The sequence below is a fragment of the Trichosurus vulpecula genome, chromosome 3 (assembly GCF_011100635.1).
Source record: "Trichosurus vulpecula isolate mTriVul1 chromosome 3, mTriVul1.pri, whole genome shotgun sequence".
NCBI classification, from domain to species: domain Eukaryota; kingdom Metazoa; phylum Chordata; class Mammalia; order Diprotodontia; family Phalangeridae; genus Trichosurus; species Trichosurus vulpecula.
This window is the reverse complement of record NC_050575.1, coordinates 379,598,856-379,620,277: the sequence shown is the minus strand read 5'-3', so window position 1 is coordinate 379,620,277 and position 21,422 is coordinate 379,598,856. Positions and strand designations below refer to the sequence as shown.

General features: G+C 45.4%; 1 protein-coding gene across 1 annotated transcript in view; it reads left to right on the top strand.

The window, feature by feature from the left end:
* ATP6V0D1 (ATPase H+ transporting V0 subunit d1) overlaps positions 1-21,422 on the top strand; it is a 102,394-nt gene that overhangs the window by 60,087 nt on the left and 20,885 nt on the right. Inside the window, exon 2 of the mRNA XM_036750771.1 lies at positions 634-805. Coding sequence (XP_036606666.1) covers positions 634-805 — 172 coding nt within the window. The remainder of the gene's footprint in view (positions 1-633; positions 806-21,422) is intronic.

Genomic DNA, 21,422 nt, shown 5'->3' with positions numbered 1-21,422 from the left:
TGGTCATATATTCCTGAAACTGAGCTAGTTCTAGAAGTGAAGGAGCTCATTGAGGAGATAAGCCAGGCCTTTCCCGTCCAGCCTCCTGGATATGGCAAAGGATTTCGGCTGTTGGGCTCCTGGAGCAGTTTTGTGCTAGGCCTAGTTTCTTTGGCTACTTCTTACTTGTGTTTGTAGGATCCCTGTGGCATCCTAGTCCTTTATCCTCTAAGATGGGTAGGAAAGTGAGACACACAGAATTTCAGAGCTTTGGGGTTAGAGGTGAGGAAGGTCAAGGGTTCTGATGGAACTTTAGGAGGGTTGTTCTTTGGGAATAACAGGCCTGAGTTTCACAGCAAGACAGTGTAGTGAAACAAGGACTTCCCTGGGAGTCAGAAGACCTGGATTCTAGTCTCAGCTGGCTATTGTGTGATTTTAGAGAAGCCACTTAATTTCTTTATAAAATGAAAGATTTGGAATTGAACTCATAAGATGCCAAAGATTACCATTTTGTTAGCCAGGAACTATGCCTTGGGGTTGGTACAAGACAGTACAGAAATTTGAGGAGGGGCAAGTGTCTATAAGTGAGATATCAGACTTCTTCTGACATATTCTTTTTTCCCTCCTTCCTTCCCATACCCCTTTGGGCTCTAGATCTGAAACTACACCTCCAGAGCACAGACTATGGGAACTTCCTGGCGAATGAGGCATCCCCACTCACAGTGTCAGTCATTGATGACAAACTCAAGGAGAAGATGGTGGTAGAGTTCCGCCACATGAGGAATCATGCCTATGAACCACTGGCCAGCTTCCTGGACTTCATCACGTAAGGATTAGATTCCTGCCACTAAGGCAGTAGAGAGCTCGGTCCTTGCAGCACATTGGAGTGGAGTGATAAACAGACAACAGGTTGGCTCCCCCTTATGTACTCGAAGGCAGCTGAACTGGTTAGAGATGGAGGGAGGTATAATGGAGCACCAACTTGGGAGCCCAGAAAACCAGCTTCTAGCCCCAACTCTTATGCTTCCTAGCTGTGTGATTTTTTTGTAAATGAGTATGTTTCTTTGGCCCTCTGATCTTCTAAGTCCTATCTCAGCCAGGATCCTCTGACTGCTTTGAAAAAAGATGTTCCTTGTCTTAGAATGGACTTTCTTACTCCATCCAGAGCTTGAAAAGCAACCTGTCTGCCTCTTGGCTATGATCATCTAGCCAAAAGGAACTGTAACCCACATGGGGATGTGGGGAGGGAGGGGAGAGAGGGTGGAGAAGATAAGTGACCCTGTAGTAAGACATGTGGCTTTCCAGCTTTTATGAGTGTGCTCTAAGTTAATAGAACAGCCAGAGAGGGTGAGACCAGTTCTGATGGTTCCTTATAACCCTGGTCTACACAGCCCGTCCCCTCTATTAGGGAGCTGGTCATTCCAGGAGCTATGTTTGGTCCTCTTTTGTTCCTTAGTTACCTATAAAAATACTCAGCTCTTTGGGCCTGTGTGACAAACAGGTGTGCCCCAGAGATAGCCCTAGGAAGGCCTTGCAAGGGAACATGCCTATTACTGGGCTTAGGCTTCCTGTCCCTAATGCTTCTCACCCCTCCCTCCCTCCCTCTCCCACAGGGAGTGGCCCCTTACACAAGCTCTGGAGCAACAAGAGCTTTGTCCTTCAGAACCCAGAGCGGGACACCTGAGCCAGTCCTGGGAATCTGCTTTAAGTTAGATGGGCCTGGTCCTTGCAGCAAGCGAGCTGGAAAGAGCAGGTCCATTTCACTCTGCCCTGGATGCCTTCCTTGGGATGGGATCTTTGCTGGGTCAGAGAGGGCTTAGAGATTTGAGTTTGTTCCTTCCCAAACTCCTGTCTTGCTACTTGGATCTCTCCCTACCCCAGGGGTCTGAGGGTGAAGGACCATCCCCTGCTGTGACTAAAGGAATTGGCCAACAGTACCCCCAGGGCATTACCTAAAAAAACCTCAAGTCCAAGCTCCCAATGAAAATTTTCTGGGACCCCTTTACAGTACAGAGTGCCCTCATTTGGCCTTTCACATATAATTGGGTAGTTTTCTAGGGGATGGAAAGTGGGGGAACAGGGTGAAAGGATGTGGGGGGAGGAGAAAACAGAGCTCTCCCACTATTCCAGAGAAGGCCCTAAACCCCCTTCACACTCTCTAGTAATAGATTGGGGGTGAATGGTTGGTACAGTTACTCTTTACTGTCATACTGATTTGCTGGAGGGTTGGGAGGAACACAGAAAGAAGGGCTGACCTCCTCTGCCCTGCCTTCCTTGAGTTCCTTTAGCTGATGGCTCTGCTCATTGATAAGAATCTATTGAGTTCCAACTGGACTGGGTTCAGTATAACTTGACTTCCTGTCCCTTGGTTCCCTAGTCCATAATGCTGGCAGCTGAGTTCCTTGCCTTCCCATTGTCCCTTTTGCTCTTCTTATGCCTGAGTCTTTATGTAGTCCTGCATTTGCAAGGCCTTTGGGTTGGTTCTCTGGGTAATCTTCCCACCAGGTTTAGGGAGTCAATTAAAAGAGACTCAGGAAACCTGCTTGAGACTTGAGATAATACCAGTGTCCAGAGTCTCTGTGCTTGATTCTTGTCTTCACCTTCCCTTCTGAGTCTCCTCAAAGAGGTCTGTGCCCCTCAGAACCTTTCCCCCCAACCCACCTTCATTCTAAGCAATGTTTCACGTTTGGGAGGCCAGGCCTTCTCCTGAGGATCCCCTGATGTTCTCAGAGGGCCAGAGATGCCTCTCCTGGTTGAGGAGCAGCCCTCCTAAGGTCCAGCTCCTTCCTTCTGTGATGATTTTTGTACCTAGGGAGAATCGCAAAAGTTGTGAAATAGAAACCAGGACACAAGCAAGGGACTGTGTGGTGGTGGGACAGTATGGCAGTTTGCCTGATGGCAATTGTGGGAATTAAATGTACTTGAAATGGCAAAAAACACTTCCTTCATTAATGGGGATGTATAGCAACTTGGGAAAAAGAAGAGTGTTCTGTCTAGGCTCGGCACTCCCTTCCACTCCCCCTTGTTCACTGTCAGATGAAGAGTTTGGCCTCCTGCGTAGTTTGCCCTGGGGGATAGAACTCTGTGTCCTGATTTCTTCCCCAGTTTCTTGTTGGATTATGTCTCTGCTAAAATCTCTGCCTGTTTGAGCATCAGCCCAGAGTGAGAATGGCCTGAGCTGGCCCCCAAGGGGTGCTGAGGGGCCTGATGGGGCTGGAGGGATGGATCATCTGGCCCCTGTGGTGGCAGGGCCATATCTTCTCTCTGATGGCTCCAGGCTGGCATCAAGAGGCCAGAGTGTGGGCTCTGCTGCGGCTAGATGCATGATTCAAAGTAGATCATGTCAGGACTTTGAACTTCAGATTCCTTGTCTGTGGGGACAGGGATCCTGATGTCTCTTAGAATTAGGCTACAGGGCCAGCAAGAGATGCAGTTCAACACCGTCATGTTCTAGGTGGAAAACTGAGGCTCAGTGAGGGGAAGTAGGTAATAGACAGCAGGGTCTCCTAAGTTCAAATTCAGTGTGTTTTCTGCTGTAGCGTGCTATTCTTTCTTACTCCGCAGTATCATGCGTGGAACAAATTGAGAAAAGAGTTGTGAAAGTACTTTGAAAAATACTAAATACTAATACACTTCAGGCAGCTAGGTGGTGCAATGGATAGAGCTCCAGGCCTAGAGTCAGGAAGATTCATCTTCCTGAGTTCAAATCTGGCCTCAGACACTTACTAGCTGTGTGACCCTGGACAAGTTACTTCACCCTCTTTGCCTCAGTTTCCTCATCTGTGGAATGAGCTGGAGAAGGAGATAACAAACCATTCCAGTATCTTTGCCAAGAAAACCCCAAAGGGGATCACAAAGAGTCTGACAAGACTAAACAATTACAATACCACCCTTGTGATGCCACAAGCCTGGAAGTGGTTGTGACCTTCCTTCCTTCCTGTGGTTAGTTCTATATTATGTCATTCTCATCCTTGACAGAAGAGTGATGGGTTTTCTTCATCCTCCTTCCTAGGGGGATGGGTAAAGAGAAGAGGGATGTTTGTCAAAAAGAGATCAGGTAAGGAAAGGTAGCTGGTTCAGGATGGAGAACTGTGGGCGTCACAGAGCCCAGTAGAGATCTTTGTGACATTCACCCACTGTTGTTTATCACCTGTTTCTCCCCATGAGGACTCTTTCCCAAGGCTCTGGCAGTTAAGTGTGATATGGCTGCTTAAAAAAACTCTTAACTCAATCTTAGCCCAGTGCTAATAAAGCTAACCCAATCTTGGGCTACATTAATATGAGTATAGTGTCCTGATCACGGGAAATGACAGTGCCATTGTACTCTACATTCAAAACTGCGTCTGGAATATTGTGTTCAGGTCTGGGTGAAAAAGAACATTGATAAACTGGAGCATGTCCAGAAGACAGCAACAAGGTAATAGTGAAGGGTCTAGAAATCATGTCATGTGGGGAAATTTAGCCTGAAGGAGAAGAGACTTGGGCTGCTATCTTTAGACAGTTGCAGAGCTGTCTTGTAGGGAATCAGCCTATTCTGAGTCACTCTAAGAAGGTGGGAATTAGAACCAGTGAGTGGAACTTAAGAAGTGTGGCTCAACACAAGGAAGGGATTTTGAAGAATGAGAGCTGTCCAGCAATAGAACTTGCTGCTTCATGGGGTAGTTAGTGAGTTCTCCATGATTGGGAACATTGAACAGCAGCTGCTGCTTCTTATGCCAGGGGTGTTGTAAGAAGGATTCTTGTTCTCTGATTCTATGTACATTACAGTGCCACTGGCCACCATTTTGATCTTAGGCACAAGCCACCCCTTCTCTGAGCCTCAGTCCCTTCATGAAGATGAAAGGGTTGGACTGTTTGGGATAGTAGCTCACATTTAGATAGCTGGATAGATAGCTTTTTAGGATTCACAAACCAGTTTCCTTATAGCATTTCTATAAGGTAATTAGTGTAGGTATTACTGCCCTGGTTTTACAGATGCAGAAACGAGAGCTCAGAAAGTTTTTTAAAAATGACTTGCCTTTGGTCATTTAATGACTGACCTAGGTATTGAACCCACATCTCCTGACTCCAAACTTCTTATTCTTTCCACTGTGCCATAATATTTCCCTCAGTATATCCTTGAGGCCGCACCTAAGTCTAGCATCCTTTGATACTTTCTTAGATCCCTTGGTTGATGCCCAAGTGTTTTCCAGGATCCCCCCTGCCAACAGGACTATCCACATAAGTTTATTTCCCAAATGCCTTGGCACAGGGGCCTTCCCCTCACTGCCTTTCCTCTCTTCTTGCTCCAGAGGAACATTGTATTCTCTGAATCCCTTTGGAGTCTTCCTTACCTTAAGCTAAGTTCTGCCTTTCTAGGTGGCAATCCTTGGGTCTCCCTCAGGTTCTCTCAAGCCAGAATCTCAGCTCCCATCAGTACCTGTGGGGGTCAGGCCAGAAGAAGGCTATTTTTGTGGCAGGATCTCCAGTTCAGTGCCTGCTCCACCTGTGGGTTTTCCTTCCTTTTCTTTCTTTTCCCTACTTAGCCTTTACTGGCTAGGATCACATGACAGTGGGCTGGGAAGCCTTCTGTGTTTTCCTCATGCTGCATCTAGTGCCTGCCTGGTCTAGCCTGGACAGCCTTCTGTCTTTCCCTTTCCTCTCTTAGCCTCAGGAAAGGATGCCATACTTGAATTTGGGATCAGAGACCCCAGATTTGAGGCATACCTCTGCTCCTTACTATTTTTTTTGACCCTGAGCGAATCTTCTCCAGGTCTCAGTTTCTCAGTAGGATGAGGAAATTGAACTAGATGATCCATCCATAACATCCCTTCCACCTTTCTTTGTCCTGATCTAGCTGAACTGTCTGGCACAGGGTTCAGACTAAATGGTCTGCTCTTTCATGTGACCTGGCCATCAATGGCCTCACCATCTTGCTCTGAGAGGGCTGCCCACCCTCCTGGCCTTCCTCTGACTGCATCTCTAACCCAGCTCTTCTGTTCCTCTTACCATTCAAAACTAGTACCCGATCTTTCCTGCTAATATATGGAGACAGTTCTTCTGGCTGTCATAAATCATTAAGAACTGGAAAGAACTTTGGAAGTCTTCTCTAGTTGAAGTCCCTCTTTTTTACAGATGAAATCTAAGGCTCAGAAAAATGAAATCGTTTACCCATTAGTGACCAGAGTTTGTCTGTAGAGCATCAGTGCACTAAGTGGATAGTGGATCGCATACTGGCTTTGAGGTCAGGACACTAACTGTGTGACCCAGGGCAAATCATTTAGCTTTTCTTAACCTTAGTTTTCTCATCTGTAAAATGGGAATAAGAAAAGCATTCCCCTCACGGGGTTTTTGTGAAGATCAAAAGTGCTACTAAAGTTCTTGGCAACCCTAATAGTGCAATGTAAATATTAGCCACTAGCTTTTCGTGTTTGATTGTGACACATTTGCGAGACTCATGGAGGATGTCATAGCTTGCTTCCCCTGTCTACCACCCACCAGGAGATATGTACAAATTTATAATACTGTGCATATAGCAAAGTATAGATGAAGCCGTGTATTTGTCTCTGTGCCAAGAGAAAAGTGAAAGTCATTTTTTCAGATCATCAGCCTGGGCTTTGCCACTGACCAGAAGTGTCAACTATACAAGCGAGACAGAGACAGCAAGGAGGGCTCGAGGTCTCCTTCGGTGCAAGCCTGTGCTAGGCTTTGTAGAAGAGACACAGGAAGTTTAGCTTGAAGCTTGAAGACCTTCAGGTCTAGTTGGGAAGAGAAGACCAAGTACAGAAGAATATGGACCAACACAAGATAGTGGGTGGCTCAGTCTTTCATGTAGTGTAATAGTTCAGAGAAGGGAGCAATTAGTCACCAGTTTTAGATAATATTAAGATCTCTTCCAGTTCTAAAACATTCTATGATTCTAAAAAATGAATTACTGAGCATTGCTACCCTGGTAGACCTCTGGAGGAATTGGCCTGGCTGCCAGCTGTCATGGGTCCCTGGAGGTTCTGTTAGCACTGGCCATTGGGTGGGGACCTGGAGATTCTCCCCCACCTTCCCCCTCTACCCCTGCACAGCCTTGGACTGAAGCAGCAGGAAGTGTCTTTGTCTCAGAGTCTGCAGACCACATTGAGGGTAGCAGCTGGTTCATGAGCCTGTCTTGCCCTCTCTTGCTCACCAATGGCTGCCCTGTGTAACGCAGCTGAGAACAATTGGCTTCAGGCACTGTAGGATGGTGAGTCACCCCCCTCCAACTCCAGAGATGCCCAGAATTGTCTGGTGTTGCCAAATCAGCCAGGAAGCTTTCTGTCCCAGCAACCAAATTGCTTAGTCAGCAGATCATGGTTCTCCCTCTCCCCCCTCCACCTCCCCACCACACACACCCAGTGACCACAGAATCTCGCCAAGCTGGTGCTGGGAGGCCGAAGGGGAAGTTCTATCTAAGGAACTTTGGGAAACTGTGTGGAAGGCATAAGAGAGTTGTGTCTGAGAGGACAAGATCATGCCCCAGGAAGCAATGGACAGACCTCAGCTGCCTTTCTTCTTACCACACTATAGGACTTTAATGGCAAGGTCTAGAGGAGGAGGTCTTAACCTGAGGTCCACAGACTTTTTAAAAAAATATTTTAATAACTTTATTTCAGTATAATTGGTTTTCTTTGCAATCCTGTGTGTTTTTGGCATTTAAAAACATTCTGAGAAGGGGTCCATAAGTTTCATCAGACCACCAAAGGGGTCCATGACACATACAGAAATCAAGAACCTTTGTTCTAGAGGACAAAGGGTCGAGAGGAGGAGAAGACGCACAGAGCTCAGGTCAGATGGGAGCCACTCAGACTGAGCTGCTAAGGGGCCCAATCAAGGAGCCAGCCCAGCCCCTGGGATCCTGGGGTAGCTGTTGCCAAGGCCCAGCCCCTCTGCTTTCACTCTAGTGTGGCCATCCGCTGAGTGGAGCAGCCAGCTCTGCTCCCCAGAGAGATTTTGATTGCAGTCTTCCAGGACTGGGTGTGGTAGGCTTTACACTCCTTCTCTGGGCCAGGTGCCTCTGTCACTCCTGAGGGTCATGTAGGGTCCCTCCTCCCCACCCTGGATTTGGAATGAATCACTGTAGGCTGGGATTCCGTATTGGGTTTCCCTGTGCTTCTCTGGCCCCAGGCAGCCCCTCTGCCTTCCTGGCCACAGCAGCTGTTTCTGGGCAGCTTGGCTAGGGTTCTGTGGGAGTCCTGGAGAGCAGAGAAGTTCGAGGAGGCTCCAGTTACTCATCTCTGCACCACTTGGCTGGCTGCTTTGTGTTTCCTGGGATATTTGGGGGAGCCATGCTCCTGCTTCTAACTTTGTCTGTTTGAGATCAATCAGCCGGTCAGTCCACAATGATTTGCCATATACTCAGCCTGTACTAGGTTAGTAGGGGTTAAAATCAGCATGAAGTTCAGCTTCTACTCTCAGGTAACTTACAGTCTAGCCAGTGGTAAGATTAATATTCATGAAAGAGTGATAAAGGATAAGTTACATTTAGGTCATGCTTTAAGGTTTGCAAAGGGCTTTCCTCCGAAACCTATAAGGTAAATAGTACAAGTGGTATTTTTCCCCATTTTACAGACCAGGAAACTGAGTCTATAAAAGGTTGTGAACCACCATCTAGAATAAATGTCTGAGTCAGGATTTGAACTCAGCCTTCTGACTCAAAGTCTAACACTGTACTGTATTGTGCGGTGGGTTCAAATTCTTGCTCAAGATTTACTACCTATGTGACCTTGGTGAAGTCACTTTTCTCAGGGCCTGAGTTTTCTTATCGGTAAAATGAAGGGGTTGAATGAATTAGATGAGCTTCTAATGAATGAATGAAAAGACATTTACAATGCACTAACAGCATGCCATGCGCTGTGTTCAACATTAGGGACATATATCACATAAAGCTAGCCAGCCAGTCAGAGCTCTCAAGGTGCGGAAACACTAACTAGGGGAGACAATACATACAAAGAGGTTCTGTTGCGGGCTGGATGGTAGGGCCCAGAAATCCCTGGGGCACATCTGAAGGTCAGAGGGTAAAACCCAGGCTTAGGTTCCATCAATAGTCCAGATGGCAGTGGGGTCTGCAGGGTATAGAGGGCAGTTCTTAAGAACTGGAAAGGTCCCTGTGAAATTTATTGGATAGAATGCTGGACATGGCAGTACTGACTGTGAGTACAGTATAAGCTCTCAGGGATAGAGGTTGGTAGAGACCAGTATCATTAGGGAAAACTGTTTAGGGAAGGCAAGACTTCAGTTCTTTTATGGTGTCGAAGTAGGATTTAGCTAAATAGAAGGGATCAGCTTGGCTGCCTTGTAGCCAAGAGGCCAAGAGCCACCAAAGTCAGGTGTTTGTGGTCCTCACAGACACTGCTAGGAGACTAGCTTATATTCTACCCATTTTAAAGAAGGGAGTAGTGAGGTTTGCAAGGTAAATAGCAAGTGCTGTGGGCCTGTAATCAGTTACTACTGCCTGCCCCCACCCCACCCCCACCTTCAGTCATTGAGGGTTTATGTGCCCAGTGCCAGGAAGAACAGAGAATTGGAGTGGTTAAGTCCATCTAATCTAACCAGAACCTTAATAGGGAGTCCCTTCACCTGCCAGGAAGGGAAAGCCCTACCCTTTAAGGAAGCCTATTCCATTTTTGGCCATCAGAGGTTTGAAGATAATAATGATGCTCCCGCTACGTCTTCTTTAGAGTAAATATCCCTGGTTCCTCCAGCTGAACCTGTGTCGCATTCATTGTCAGTCCCCTTACTATCCTAGTCACCTTTTTCTGGATGTGTTCCAGCTTGTTAGCATTGTCCTCAAAACATGGCACTTAGAACTAAATCAACTAAATTAAGTTCGGATGTCTTTTTGGTTTGACCATGAATGAATGTAGAACTATCTCCTCCCTTGATTGTGACCTCTCTTAAGCTTGAGATCATGGTAGCTTTGGGGGCTGCCATGCTGCACTATTGACCACTGAAGGTTACAAAAGCCACCAAAGCCCACAAAAATCTTCAGTGTTTGCTTTGGTTTGGTTTCGTTTTTCTTGCACAAATAGTTATCGAGCCATACTTTGCCTATGTTATACTTGCAATATTAATTTTTTAACCCAAAGACTTTATATTCATCCCCATAAAGTTTATCATAGTACCATCCACCCTGAGAAATGACACTGTCCCTTCCTTGGTCTTCTTTTCCCCTCTGTCCTCTGCAGCTCCTGTGCGTCTTCCACACAGATGCTAGAGTGATTTTCCCAAAGCTTCAGTCTTAGGACCATTTCACTATCCTACTCCAAATCTGGTGATTCCCTGTACTACCTCTAGCATCAAATGCAAGCACCTCTGTTCGCATTTCAGGTCCTTCATAAGCTGGTTCAAACTTGCTTTTCCAACTGCCCAGTTTCCCTTCAGCTATGGATAGTGAAGCCTCAGCTCCCTCTCTCAGTCAGGATCTTCATGATGTAGTTGGCCAGGTCCCAGACAGACAGACAGAGGATGGAATGAGGAAGGCAGGAACCTTTCTAGTTGGGCACAGTTTGAATCACACCACCACATACTAGTGGTGCCAGCAGAGGCAGAACGGGACACAACATTCCTTTCCTGGGGTATCAAAGGTCTCCAATGTGATCTATGGCATATTTTCTCTTTTGGCATTAGGGCTCAGGGCAGTTTCTGGGTGGCTTCTGTGAACAGCACAGGGTACTCCTCAGGGGCTACACAGAGCTCATTGTAAAAAAATACAGTGGTATATCTTCTCTATGTTCCCCAGTTGGTGGAAATGTCATGTTCAGTGGAATACTTTAGTGTCAGTGTCCTCTGGACCTCAACCCCCACAGTTGTCTTTTTGGCCTATACCTGCTCTGATGTCTGAGGCATTCAGCAGCAGAGAGGAAGAAGGCCTGAGGGACATCATCCCCTACAAAACCAGCTTCGCACATTCTAGATCCATTGTTAGTAATAAGGACAGCAGTGTCATCATCTGTGGCAAACTTTGAAGGGGCAAGCTTAAGCCCCTCTGTACTATTTACCTTATAGGTTTCGGAGGAAAGCCCTTTGCAAACCTTAAAGCATGACCTAAATGTAACTTATCCTTTATCACTCTTTCATGAATATTAATCTTACCACTGGCTAGACTGTAAGTTACCTGAGAGTAGAAGCTGAACTTCATGCTGATTTTAACCCCTACTAACCTAGTACAGGCTGAGTATATGGCAAATCATTGTGGACTGACCGACTGATTGATCTCAAACAGACAAAGTTAGAAGCAGGAGCATGGCTCCCCCAAATATCCCAGGAAACACAAAGCAGAAGTCAGTGGTGTAGCACCCTGAGGGAGGGCAGGAAGGGGAGGGAGCTTAGATTAGAGCAGCTGGCTGCCTGGAGGAATTGGTGTCCAAAATGCCCTTTTGTTCTTGTTGATGTTCTTTCTTTTTTTTTAATAATATTTTACTTTTCCCCAATTACATGTCAAAGCAATTTTTAACATTTTTTAAAAAGTTTTGAGCTCCAAATTCTATCCCTCCCTCCACCCCCCGCCCCCTCCATGGTAAGCAATCTGATATAGGCTACATATGTACAATCATTACAATACCAAATGTCATTCTTGATAGCTTCTGGATCATCCCTCCTTAGCTGACTTTCTGTGTCCGTGGGATCCTACCTGTCCTTTCTGTGAGCCTCAGCAATCCCTTTTCTCAAAACCTAAAGTGTATGCCAGACTATTCCCAACTGTCCTTTCTTCTTTCACAAATTCTAAGGTGCAGTAGTCACTTAATCCAAGAATCCCACCATTTTTCCTTTATGAACTAACTCCTCTTTGGTTAAAATCAGGTCTGTTTTAGGAGTTCCTCTAATCAACTCCTCTACCTTTTGGAAATTATAATTAAAATAAGTCAAGAATTTAGCAATTGCTCTGCTTTAGGCATAGGTAACAGTTATTGAGATAATTTAAGTCCCTCTTCACTATTAGACCAAGCCTTCATGCTGGATTTTTGATCTATTTCCCATGTTCTTTATCTTTTTTTACTTATACCTGGGTAGTCTGTAGCATACATCACTGGTTTCTCTATTGATCCTCTGTCCAATCCTGACACCCCTGGTTCCTGGGTTTCCTTGTATGAGTGTATCAGTGTAATAATCAGTCTTGCTCCACCACCCTTCTAATTTACTCTGTTCCTTTTAAATAGTGTATCCCCTCCATAGAAATATTCCTGTCATGAGTTCTGTCCTATCAATTCTGTTATCTGTGAGGCCGCGTTTTCCTCTCTGTGTTAAACTATCTAGTTTTCTTCATTACCCATATTTTGTGTCTTTCTGTCTTTCTCCTTGGATACTGTGTATTATAAATTATTGGTCCTTATATTCTTCTTATCTGCTACTTTCCATGGTATTTGACTCACTAGGCATATATGGGCCGTTTTCTTCTCTTTCTCCCTACACCCATTTTCATCTTAAAACAGCATGAGACACTTATGTCTGCTCCATCCTTTCTTTCAGAGCAGAGGTTCCCTATGCCCCTGATCATTGAATAAAATGCCCGTTGTAGATGGGGAGATGGAAAAACTATGGCCAGTGGGATCTACCCACATCTCTCTGGGGCTTTTGGGCTGACCACAGCCTGGGCAATCTGTGTTTGCACAGCCTTTCCCATTCGTTTTTCTGCTCCTCAGATCTTGGCTGTCGCTCAGTGGGTTTATCTCTTTGTGTCTTCTTTCTTCTTGGGTCTCTCTAGTCTCTAGATAATTCTCTTGGTGGTTAGAATCACAGAATTTTGATGCTAGAAAGAGTCTTGGTGCTCATATAGCCTCACTCTTTCTTTCTTCCTCTTACCTCCCTCCTGCCTCCATCCCCATAAAGGTTTTACTGATGAGCACACCGAGTCCCACAAGATTTGCTCAAGCTCCTACCTCTAACAATTCATGTGTCGTTAGCATTCTCAAGTTCACAAGCGCTTTGCTCACGGCTCCCTTGTGAGCTATGCACTGCGCTCTTGTCCCCATGTGATGTTTGTTGTTGTTCTTTTAATGTAAAAGGTGTCAGGAACTAACTTTATTCACTTAGGAAAACAAACGTAAAAATACATTTTCTACAATAGAGAAATAAAGATTACGACTGAATCAAGTTGGAGATAGTTTCTGAATGTAGGACTATATTTTCAGAGTTGATTTCGTGAAGAAAAATCATTAGTCCACTACAACAGCTCTACCTAAATTCAGGAGTTTGAGTTTTTGAAGTCCATATTTGAATGGACTAGTCCATATCTAGCTCATAAACAGAAGCAATGGATAGAAAGAATATTCTTTCAACTTGACATAGAATCATATTTGGAAAAAAGATGTTACCCATTATTTTATGGATTCGTCCATTTTTAGCATTCACGGGATCCAGAAGAGATTATTTTTTTGAGTTGAGAAGAATCTTAGAGATCATCTAATGCAACTCAGTCATTTTAGAGATGAGAAAACTGAGGCCCAGGGAGGCTATGAGGTCACTGGTGGTACCATAGCACACAGACTGCTGGGCCTGGCAACAGGAAGACCCGAATTCAAAGCCAGCCTCAGCCACACGACCTCTGCCTCCGTTTTCTCAGCTGTAAAATGGGAATATTAATGGCATCTACCTCCCAGGGTTGTTGAGAGGATCAAATGAAATAATATTTGTAAAGTGCTTAGCACAGCGCCTGGCACATAGCAAGCTTGATGGAAAGGCTGTTGTGAGATTATATGACCAGTTTGAAGGGACTTTTTAGCAGTCATTGAATCCAGCCCATCCTGAGATGCCACCATGCTGAACAGTGATGTCAGTTGATGGGGACTTCACACCACAGAGGATGACCATCCCATTAGGAGATACTTTCCCCAGTTTACAGATGAGGACACTGAGGCTGCACTGTACCATCTGATTTACACCCCAACTTCCCTTCTCCCCTCTCCACCCTGGCTGCTTGCTGCCTTCTGCAGCCAGATGCCTAGCTTCCTCCAAAGCCAGGGGAAGGAAGGTATAGAGGGACCAGGGGACTTTCTCATCCAGGTGCAGCTATTCTTTGGAGACCCTAGGAAAGGCAGGGAAAAGGGCCCTCTGCAGGGCAGCTCCCACAATGACGACTGGTAAATGGAGGCTGCGGTGGCTGACTTTTCCTACTCTGGCCAAGCTGGAAGGACCTGGAGTCACCAGGAATGGCCTTGAGCATGGGTCTTGGTGCAGATGAGGCCTGCAGACAGATGGAACCCAGACTGAGCATGGCTTGAGCAGGCTGCCTATCTGCCCCCATGAGCAGGGGAGTGCTCCATGGTGGCACTCACCAGACTGGTACTTGCTGGCCTGAAAGCAGTCAACTGTGGCAGTGTCTAGGCCCTGGGGTAACCTGTGAGCAGAAACCTGTTTGCTCCTGTTTGGCTCTCTTCCTCCTTCTCTGGCCACGCCTTCTCAGTCTCCCTTGCTAGCTCTTCATCCAGGTCATGCCAGCTAACCATGGGTGTTAGCCCAAGGCTCCATGCTAGTCCCTCTCCTCCTTTCCTGCTCTACTATTTGCCTTGGTGATCCCATTTGCAGGCTGAGTCATCTTGCTGGCCTCCTTACTCTCTCTCTGTCTCTCTCTTACCTCCCATATCTGGTCACTCGTGAGGTTCTGTCACCTCTCCCACATATTCCCCTTCCTCTCTCCTGACTCTGCCACAAATCTGATGCAGGCCCTCATCACCCCAACTATCCCCCAGCGGCTTCTAGTTGCTCTACCAACCTAAAGTCTCTCCTGACTCGAGTCCATCCTCCATTCGGCTGTCAGATGGGTCTTCGTAAGGCACACATCTGACCAAATCATCACTCTATTCAGTAAACTCCACTGGTCTCCTAGTCTCTCCAGGATCATTTATGAAATCCTGTTTGGCCTTTAAAGCCCCTCATAACCTAGTCCCTTCCCACCTATCCAGGCTTCTGGCATCTCTCCTCTCCCACTTATTTTGCAATCCTATGACACAGGTCTCCTTGCTTTTCAGTGCAGAAGATTCTCCATCTCCAGGACATTGTCACTGGCTGTCCCCACTATGCCTGGAGCTCTCTCTTTCCTCACCTCCCCTTCCCGGCTTCCACCTTCTACAAGACTCCTCTCCTAGTCCTCCTTCATCTTCATGCCTTCCCTGTGGGACTGCCCCCAATTTATCCCAAATATGTCTTGTTTGTACATCGTTGGTTGTGTGTTGTCTCCCTTAGTAGGCTGAGTTCCTTGAGAACAGGGACTGGGTTTGGGGGTTGTTTTTTGGATCCCCAGTACTCAGCACTGTGCCTAGCATATGGTAAGTACTTAATAAATGTGTATTGACTGTGCAGTCTAAAGGCAGTGGAATTCCCAGGCCCTGTCAACCAAGATAGCTTTAAAATTGATTTGTTTTCCCTCTTCTGATGATAGCTGATGAGATGGTAAAATTAAAGTCAGACCACGATGTCTTCCCACAGTCTGGGATTCCTCTAAGGCCCGAGTTCAACCCTGTTAAGAGCAGCTCCACACAGAGCCTGGGAGAGTCTTGTGGGAGCTCTTGTTGGAGACTGGTGGCCCAGGGCAGCAAGTGTCCTAACTCCACAGTTGCTTACTTCCTTCCAAGACATACACTTGGGCCAAAGTTATTCTTTCTTTCTTTTTTTTTTTTCCCAAGTCTGGTTTGGTTTTTATTACAAGGAAGTTTCAACTTGGAGAGCCTTGTGGGAGAATTGTTCCGTGTCCACTGAGCCCCGCTTGAGGGAAGGGAGAGTCTTTTTTTAGTAATGTTCCCAAACTCTTGGGTGCCATACCTGTTTATTGTATCTGAAGAGAGAGGGGTGTGTGTTCACCTGGAACAGAAGACTGTTCTGGGTAGAGTATTTGTTAATTTAACTAAACAGGTATTTCCTGAGTACCTACTATGTGCTCAGCATTGGTTAGGTTCTGTGGTGTATACAGGAGAGGATGCCGGTACACACATGTGGTCATGTTCAGGAGTGGTTTGCGTCTATAGGCCTGGAGCTTGTTCAGAGGTCAGGGTTAAAGCTTCAGATGCGACTGAGAGAGCAGGAGCCTGGGCAGGTTCTGTTAACCAAGTGGCCAAGAGCCCAGGCAGCCAGGTCATCACTCATTTTCAGTCCCCCTGCCCACAGCTCCATTTTCTTAGGGTAAAAGGTCCATTAGGGCAGACTCATTAATTCCCAAGAGGAAAAGGGGCCAGCAGTCTTAGCTGAGCACCAGAACACTCTTTGAGGTTCATTATTATCATTATTATTAGAGGACTCTTGCCCTCCCAGATCCACTGGGGCAGCATTTCTATTTTGTAGCTGCCTCAGCCCCTCCAGTAGGGTAGCCTAGTTGAGAGAGAATCCATTCAGCCAAGCTACTAAAGGGCCAGAGAGGGACTGACTGGTAGCAGCTAGAAATGAGGAGCGATGATGGGGTCCATCAGTGGACTGGGGGGGTGGGGTGGGGATATGTGCTAAGGTGTTACATCATTGGCAAGGAAGATGATTTCCTCACCCCAGATCTTCGAGTTTCTGGTCTTCGGGCAAGAACAAAAGTGCCCTGACCTTGGCAAAGTGGACCACCCTCCAGGGGCATGACATCCTCCTGCTGTAGATTCCGCAGCCCAATGTGAAAGTGAGAAAGGCAAATCCAGACACCGATAAGGAGGCAGGATAGTACAGTGGCAGGAGCGGTGCATTTGGAGTATGATGACCTGAGTTTTAATCCTAGTTCTGCTGCTTGGTCTGTGTGTGACTTTGGGCAAGTTACTCTCTAGGCCTAGAGGGGAAAACACAAACTGGAAACCCTCAGAGCTATTATCCACCCTGGACCCTTTAGAGCAGTGGTTCTGAACCGAGGGTCCTTGAATTAAAAAATTGATGACTATATTTATTCAGTATAATTGGTTTCCTTACCAATCCTATATGCTCTGTTTTATGTATTTAAAAATATTATTCTGAAAAGAGTCCATAGGCTTTACCAGATTGCCCCGCAAGGGGGTCTGTGACACCCTTTGGCAGAGGATAAGAATCCTCACTCTAGCAGTTAGGACCAGCTAATAGGGTAGGGCCAGTGCTACCTACAACATTTGAAACTTCCTTCAGGTAATTGAAACTATCTTATTTTTTCTGTGATTACCTTTATTATATGTTTGAATAAGAACTCTCCCAGGCGGTAACTGTGAAAATATGTCTTATCTCAGTCTCTTCTAATTTTTTTACGAGGTGACTTTTCATATTTAGGTTGTCTGCCCATTTTGAGCTTATTATGGTTTGTGGCATAAGATGTTGGTCTAATTTTTTTGTTGTTGATTGATGACGATGATGATAGTAGCCAGTATTTATATCATGCCTACTATGTGCCAGGCTCTGTACTAAACACTTTTCAAATATTTCATTTGATCCTCACAACTTCCCGGGTGCTAGTGTTATTCCCCACTTTACAGTTGAGAAAACTGAAGCAAGTAGAAGTTAAGTGACTTACCCAAGTCACATAGCTAATAAGTGTCTGAGACTAGACTTGAACTCCTGTCTATCAAACTTTTTTTTCTCCCTCCTACCTTCCCTCTCTTCTCTCCCCAACTGGACAAAAGAAAATTAAAAGAAAACACTTGTAACAAATAGACATAATCAAATAAAACAAATTTTCGTATTGGCCATGTCTCAAAATATGTGTCACATTCTCCATCTTGATTCCATCATCTCTCTGCCATCCAACATTGGTTCTAAAACCTAGTTCTCCTCCCCTTTCCCAAGTGGCTGATACTTAGCCCTAGGTGGTCAGTCAGTCAGTCACAAGCCAGTTCCACTGTCACTCACCTGCTGGCTGTTCCTAGAGCTGATAGGCTTTGTATGAAGTACACTCTCTACCCTTAACTGCTCAGGCTCCAGTGTGCCTTGCTTTGTGCCTCGTGACATTCCCTATACACTATATGTTATTATTTTTTAGAAGTAGGCCATGCTATGTTCTGGCTAGACTCTTTCTGAATGAGCAGTGTCTACTCTTTTTTTGTCCCTAGCGCTGGTTTCCTTCTGTCCTTCCTTTGTAGAATCCTAGAACTCTAAAATCTGAGTTGGAGGGACCCCAGAAGTCCAAACTGTACCTGAGCAGAAATTCCATCCACAGTGTTCTTGATGAGGAGTGCTCCTCCACTTGAAGAACAGCAGTGATGGGGAAGTGAGCACCTCAGGTGCTCAAAATGTGACCTTTCTACATCATGACCCTTCCTTACTCCTTTAATTTGGCACAGAGGAAGAGGGAGCAGTACTGTTCGCTGAAGCTGATCCCTTTGCTTTCTGACTCCCCCAGGGCTTTACTATAGCAGTCATGCCCTCCTTACATGCATTTATTCTCTCCCACACAATTGGCTCCTAGCTGCCTACAAACATCTTCAGTTCTCCCTGATTGCCCTGCCTTCCCCACCCCCTACCTTCCTTTGATTCTTCTAGCTCATCAAGCTACTTCCATCTCTCTCCTTTCCTTTTCTGTTGAACTTTTGGAAAAAGGTGTTTCTAGGAGATGGTAGAGTAGAAAGAAGGACAATGAGCTCTCCCCATTCACCAACACACACCTCCAGACATCTAGAAAACTTGCCAGCCTGAATTCTGATCAGGTAATCCAGGAAAAAAAATCACCATGAGTCATATTTCAAGCTCAGGTTGGCATTAAGAGACAGAGAGGTCTGCAGACAGGGTCTAGCCAGGAGCAAGCTACAGAGCATTCGAATGCAGGGAGAGGCTATGCACCAGGGCAAGGAGTCCTAGATCTAGCATGGAGGGACCTACTCTTATGTGGGTTGCATAAATAGATGCCAAATAGCAACTCTTTCGCTCACTGTCCAGTTCCAGGCCCCAGATCCTGGGTAGAGTGAGGAACCTGATGGGGTTCCAGGCTGAGGAGCTAATCAAGGGCCCTTGGTTGTGTACTGAGCAAGGAGCAAATTCAGAACCAAGCAGCAGCTATGTGGCTGAGACCTCAAGAGTGGAGAAAAGACTCGGACCAAAATTCTGTTCCTCTGAATAAGCAAAGCTTTCCAACTGGCTGATAGTGGCTGAGTCTACCAGCAGTTTACTGAATATGCAAACAAGGAAAACCCACAGGCATATTGTTCAGACCCAAACCCAGACTTGGTCCTTTATTAGACCACTTTGGGAACATTGAAAGCTTGCAGGTCCCCACCCTGAACTGTGCCTGAGATCCTGGAATAACATAAGACTGGATACTCCCAAGAAAGCAGTGGCAGGACCAGCCCAGACATTCCCTCCAGAAATATGCAGAGCCCAGCCCAAGGATCCGTTCCAAAGTCAGCAAGTAGGCTGAAAGAATGAGCAAACAAAGAATCCCACCAAAAAATAGTGACAGGGACTCTTAAGACACAAATATAGAAGATGAGAATGACTCCAAAACATCTACAAGCAAGGCCTCAAACCAAAACACAGCTCAGGCTCAAATTCAACTAGAATTCCTGGAAGAAATTAAATAAGGATTAAAAAGGAGTTTAAAATGGTTTTATAAATGAAATGAGAGCACTAGAGAAAAAAACTAGAAAAGAAATGAGAGCTATTGAAAAAAGAATTGGAATGGGAATTAACAGGTACAAAAGAGACACTATAGCAGTCATGCCCTCCTTACATGCATTTATTCTCTCCCACACAATTGGCTCCTAGCTGCCTACAAACATCTTCAGTTCTCCCTGATTGCCCTGCCTTCGCAACAATTGCCTTGCCTACACAACAAATACTTCCTGAAAAGTGGAATGACCAAGTACAAGTTGTTTACTTCATGAATCATCATCAGTCTTCTGCAGAAAACTCCTTGGTCATTGCATTGATCTAATTACAGTGCAGCTAAAATTAGAAAGGAAACATAATAATTGATTCTGAAATCTTTCAAATTTTTTTCCCCTTTGCAACATTATCGTTATAGAAATAGTTTTCCAGATACTACTCACTTTTAACTCTGTATCAGTTCATACAAACCTTCTCAGGTTTACCCAAATTTGTTCTTTTAGTCAACCATATACCACAGTTTTTCAGCCATTCTTCAATTAATGTCCACCCTCTTTGTTTCTAGTTCTTTGCTATAGCTAAAAGTGATGTTGTAGATACTTTTGTGTGTGTGGGTCCTTTCCTCTTTCTTTTATATATTGGGGGAATAATCCCTTTAGTGGTGGGTCAAAGAATATGCACAGTTTCATGATATTTGGAGTATGATTCCAAATTGCTTTCAGAATTGTTAGACTAGTTCATCACTCAACCAGCAGTGCATTTGTGTGTCTGACCTCCAGAAGCACTTCTACTCCTTTTTTGGTCATCTTTGCCAATCTCATAGAGATGAGGATAGAATCTTAGAATTGTTTTAATTTACATTTTCCTCATTACTGATAAGTGATTTGGAGCATTTTTGAAAACATGGCTGTTGGCAGCTCTTCCCTTAAGAACATCCTTCTCCTACACTTTGGTCATTTATTTAGTGGAGAATGATACTTCTATATTTCTAATCATTCCCTAGGTATATTTGAGAGCAGACCTTTATCAGAGAAATTTGCTGCAAAGATTGGCTTTCCAGTTAATTGTTTCCCTTCTAATTTTAACTGCATGGCTTTTGTCTTCTGGAATTCTCTTGCTTGTTTGGTCAAAATGTCTTGATCCATCTTTGTGACAGTTTTATCCTTCCATTCTCCTGTAGTTTATTTCTATGACATTTTCTCTCTAGGTGAGATCTCTATCAGGAGGTGATTGTGGTCACAGATGAACTCGTAGTTGTCCAATCCAATGGCCTTGTTCATTCCTCTTCCACCCTTTGGTCTTTCCACAGTTTTGAATGATCAGCTCCACATGCCCCCTGCTGATATCCCTAAGCCTCTCCCTCAGATATACCCAACCTTCTCACCTTCTAACTTAAATTGGGGGCCACAGCTATGATTTCATTAATGTCAGGATCTCCTTGTGAAGAAACAGCCTCTTCTAATACCACATTAGCACCTGCTCTGCAACTGATGGTCTTAGAGTAGCCTGGAGCATTGAGGGCCAGCGCCCAGAGTTTCATAAGCCATTATGGGACTTGAATTTGTGCATTCCCAGCACTCAAGCCAGCCCTGTACCCACTACACCACACTGCCTGGAAGCTTCTATCACTACCAGAATAACCTTTCTTAGGTACAGGTAGAGTTATGTCATCCTTCTGCTCAAAACTCTTAACTAGTTCCCAGTTGCCTTTCAAGTAAATTTAAAGTTCTTTGCTTGGTGTCAGAGGTCCTTTTGTAATACAAGGAAAATTAGGAACCCCTGAGTAACCCCTAGCTACTGACAAGCCCCCCCAGAAAGAATGGATTCAGATATCTTTGGTATTTAGCAAACCCCCTGGGACTCCATGGCTCCTTCCTGAAATGGCAATAGATAGGACCATCCCACTGAGAGATAACTTGACAGACCCTTCCTGGGAGATATCCCTGGGACTCTGGGACTCCACCAAGGAATGTAAA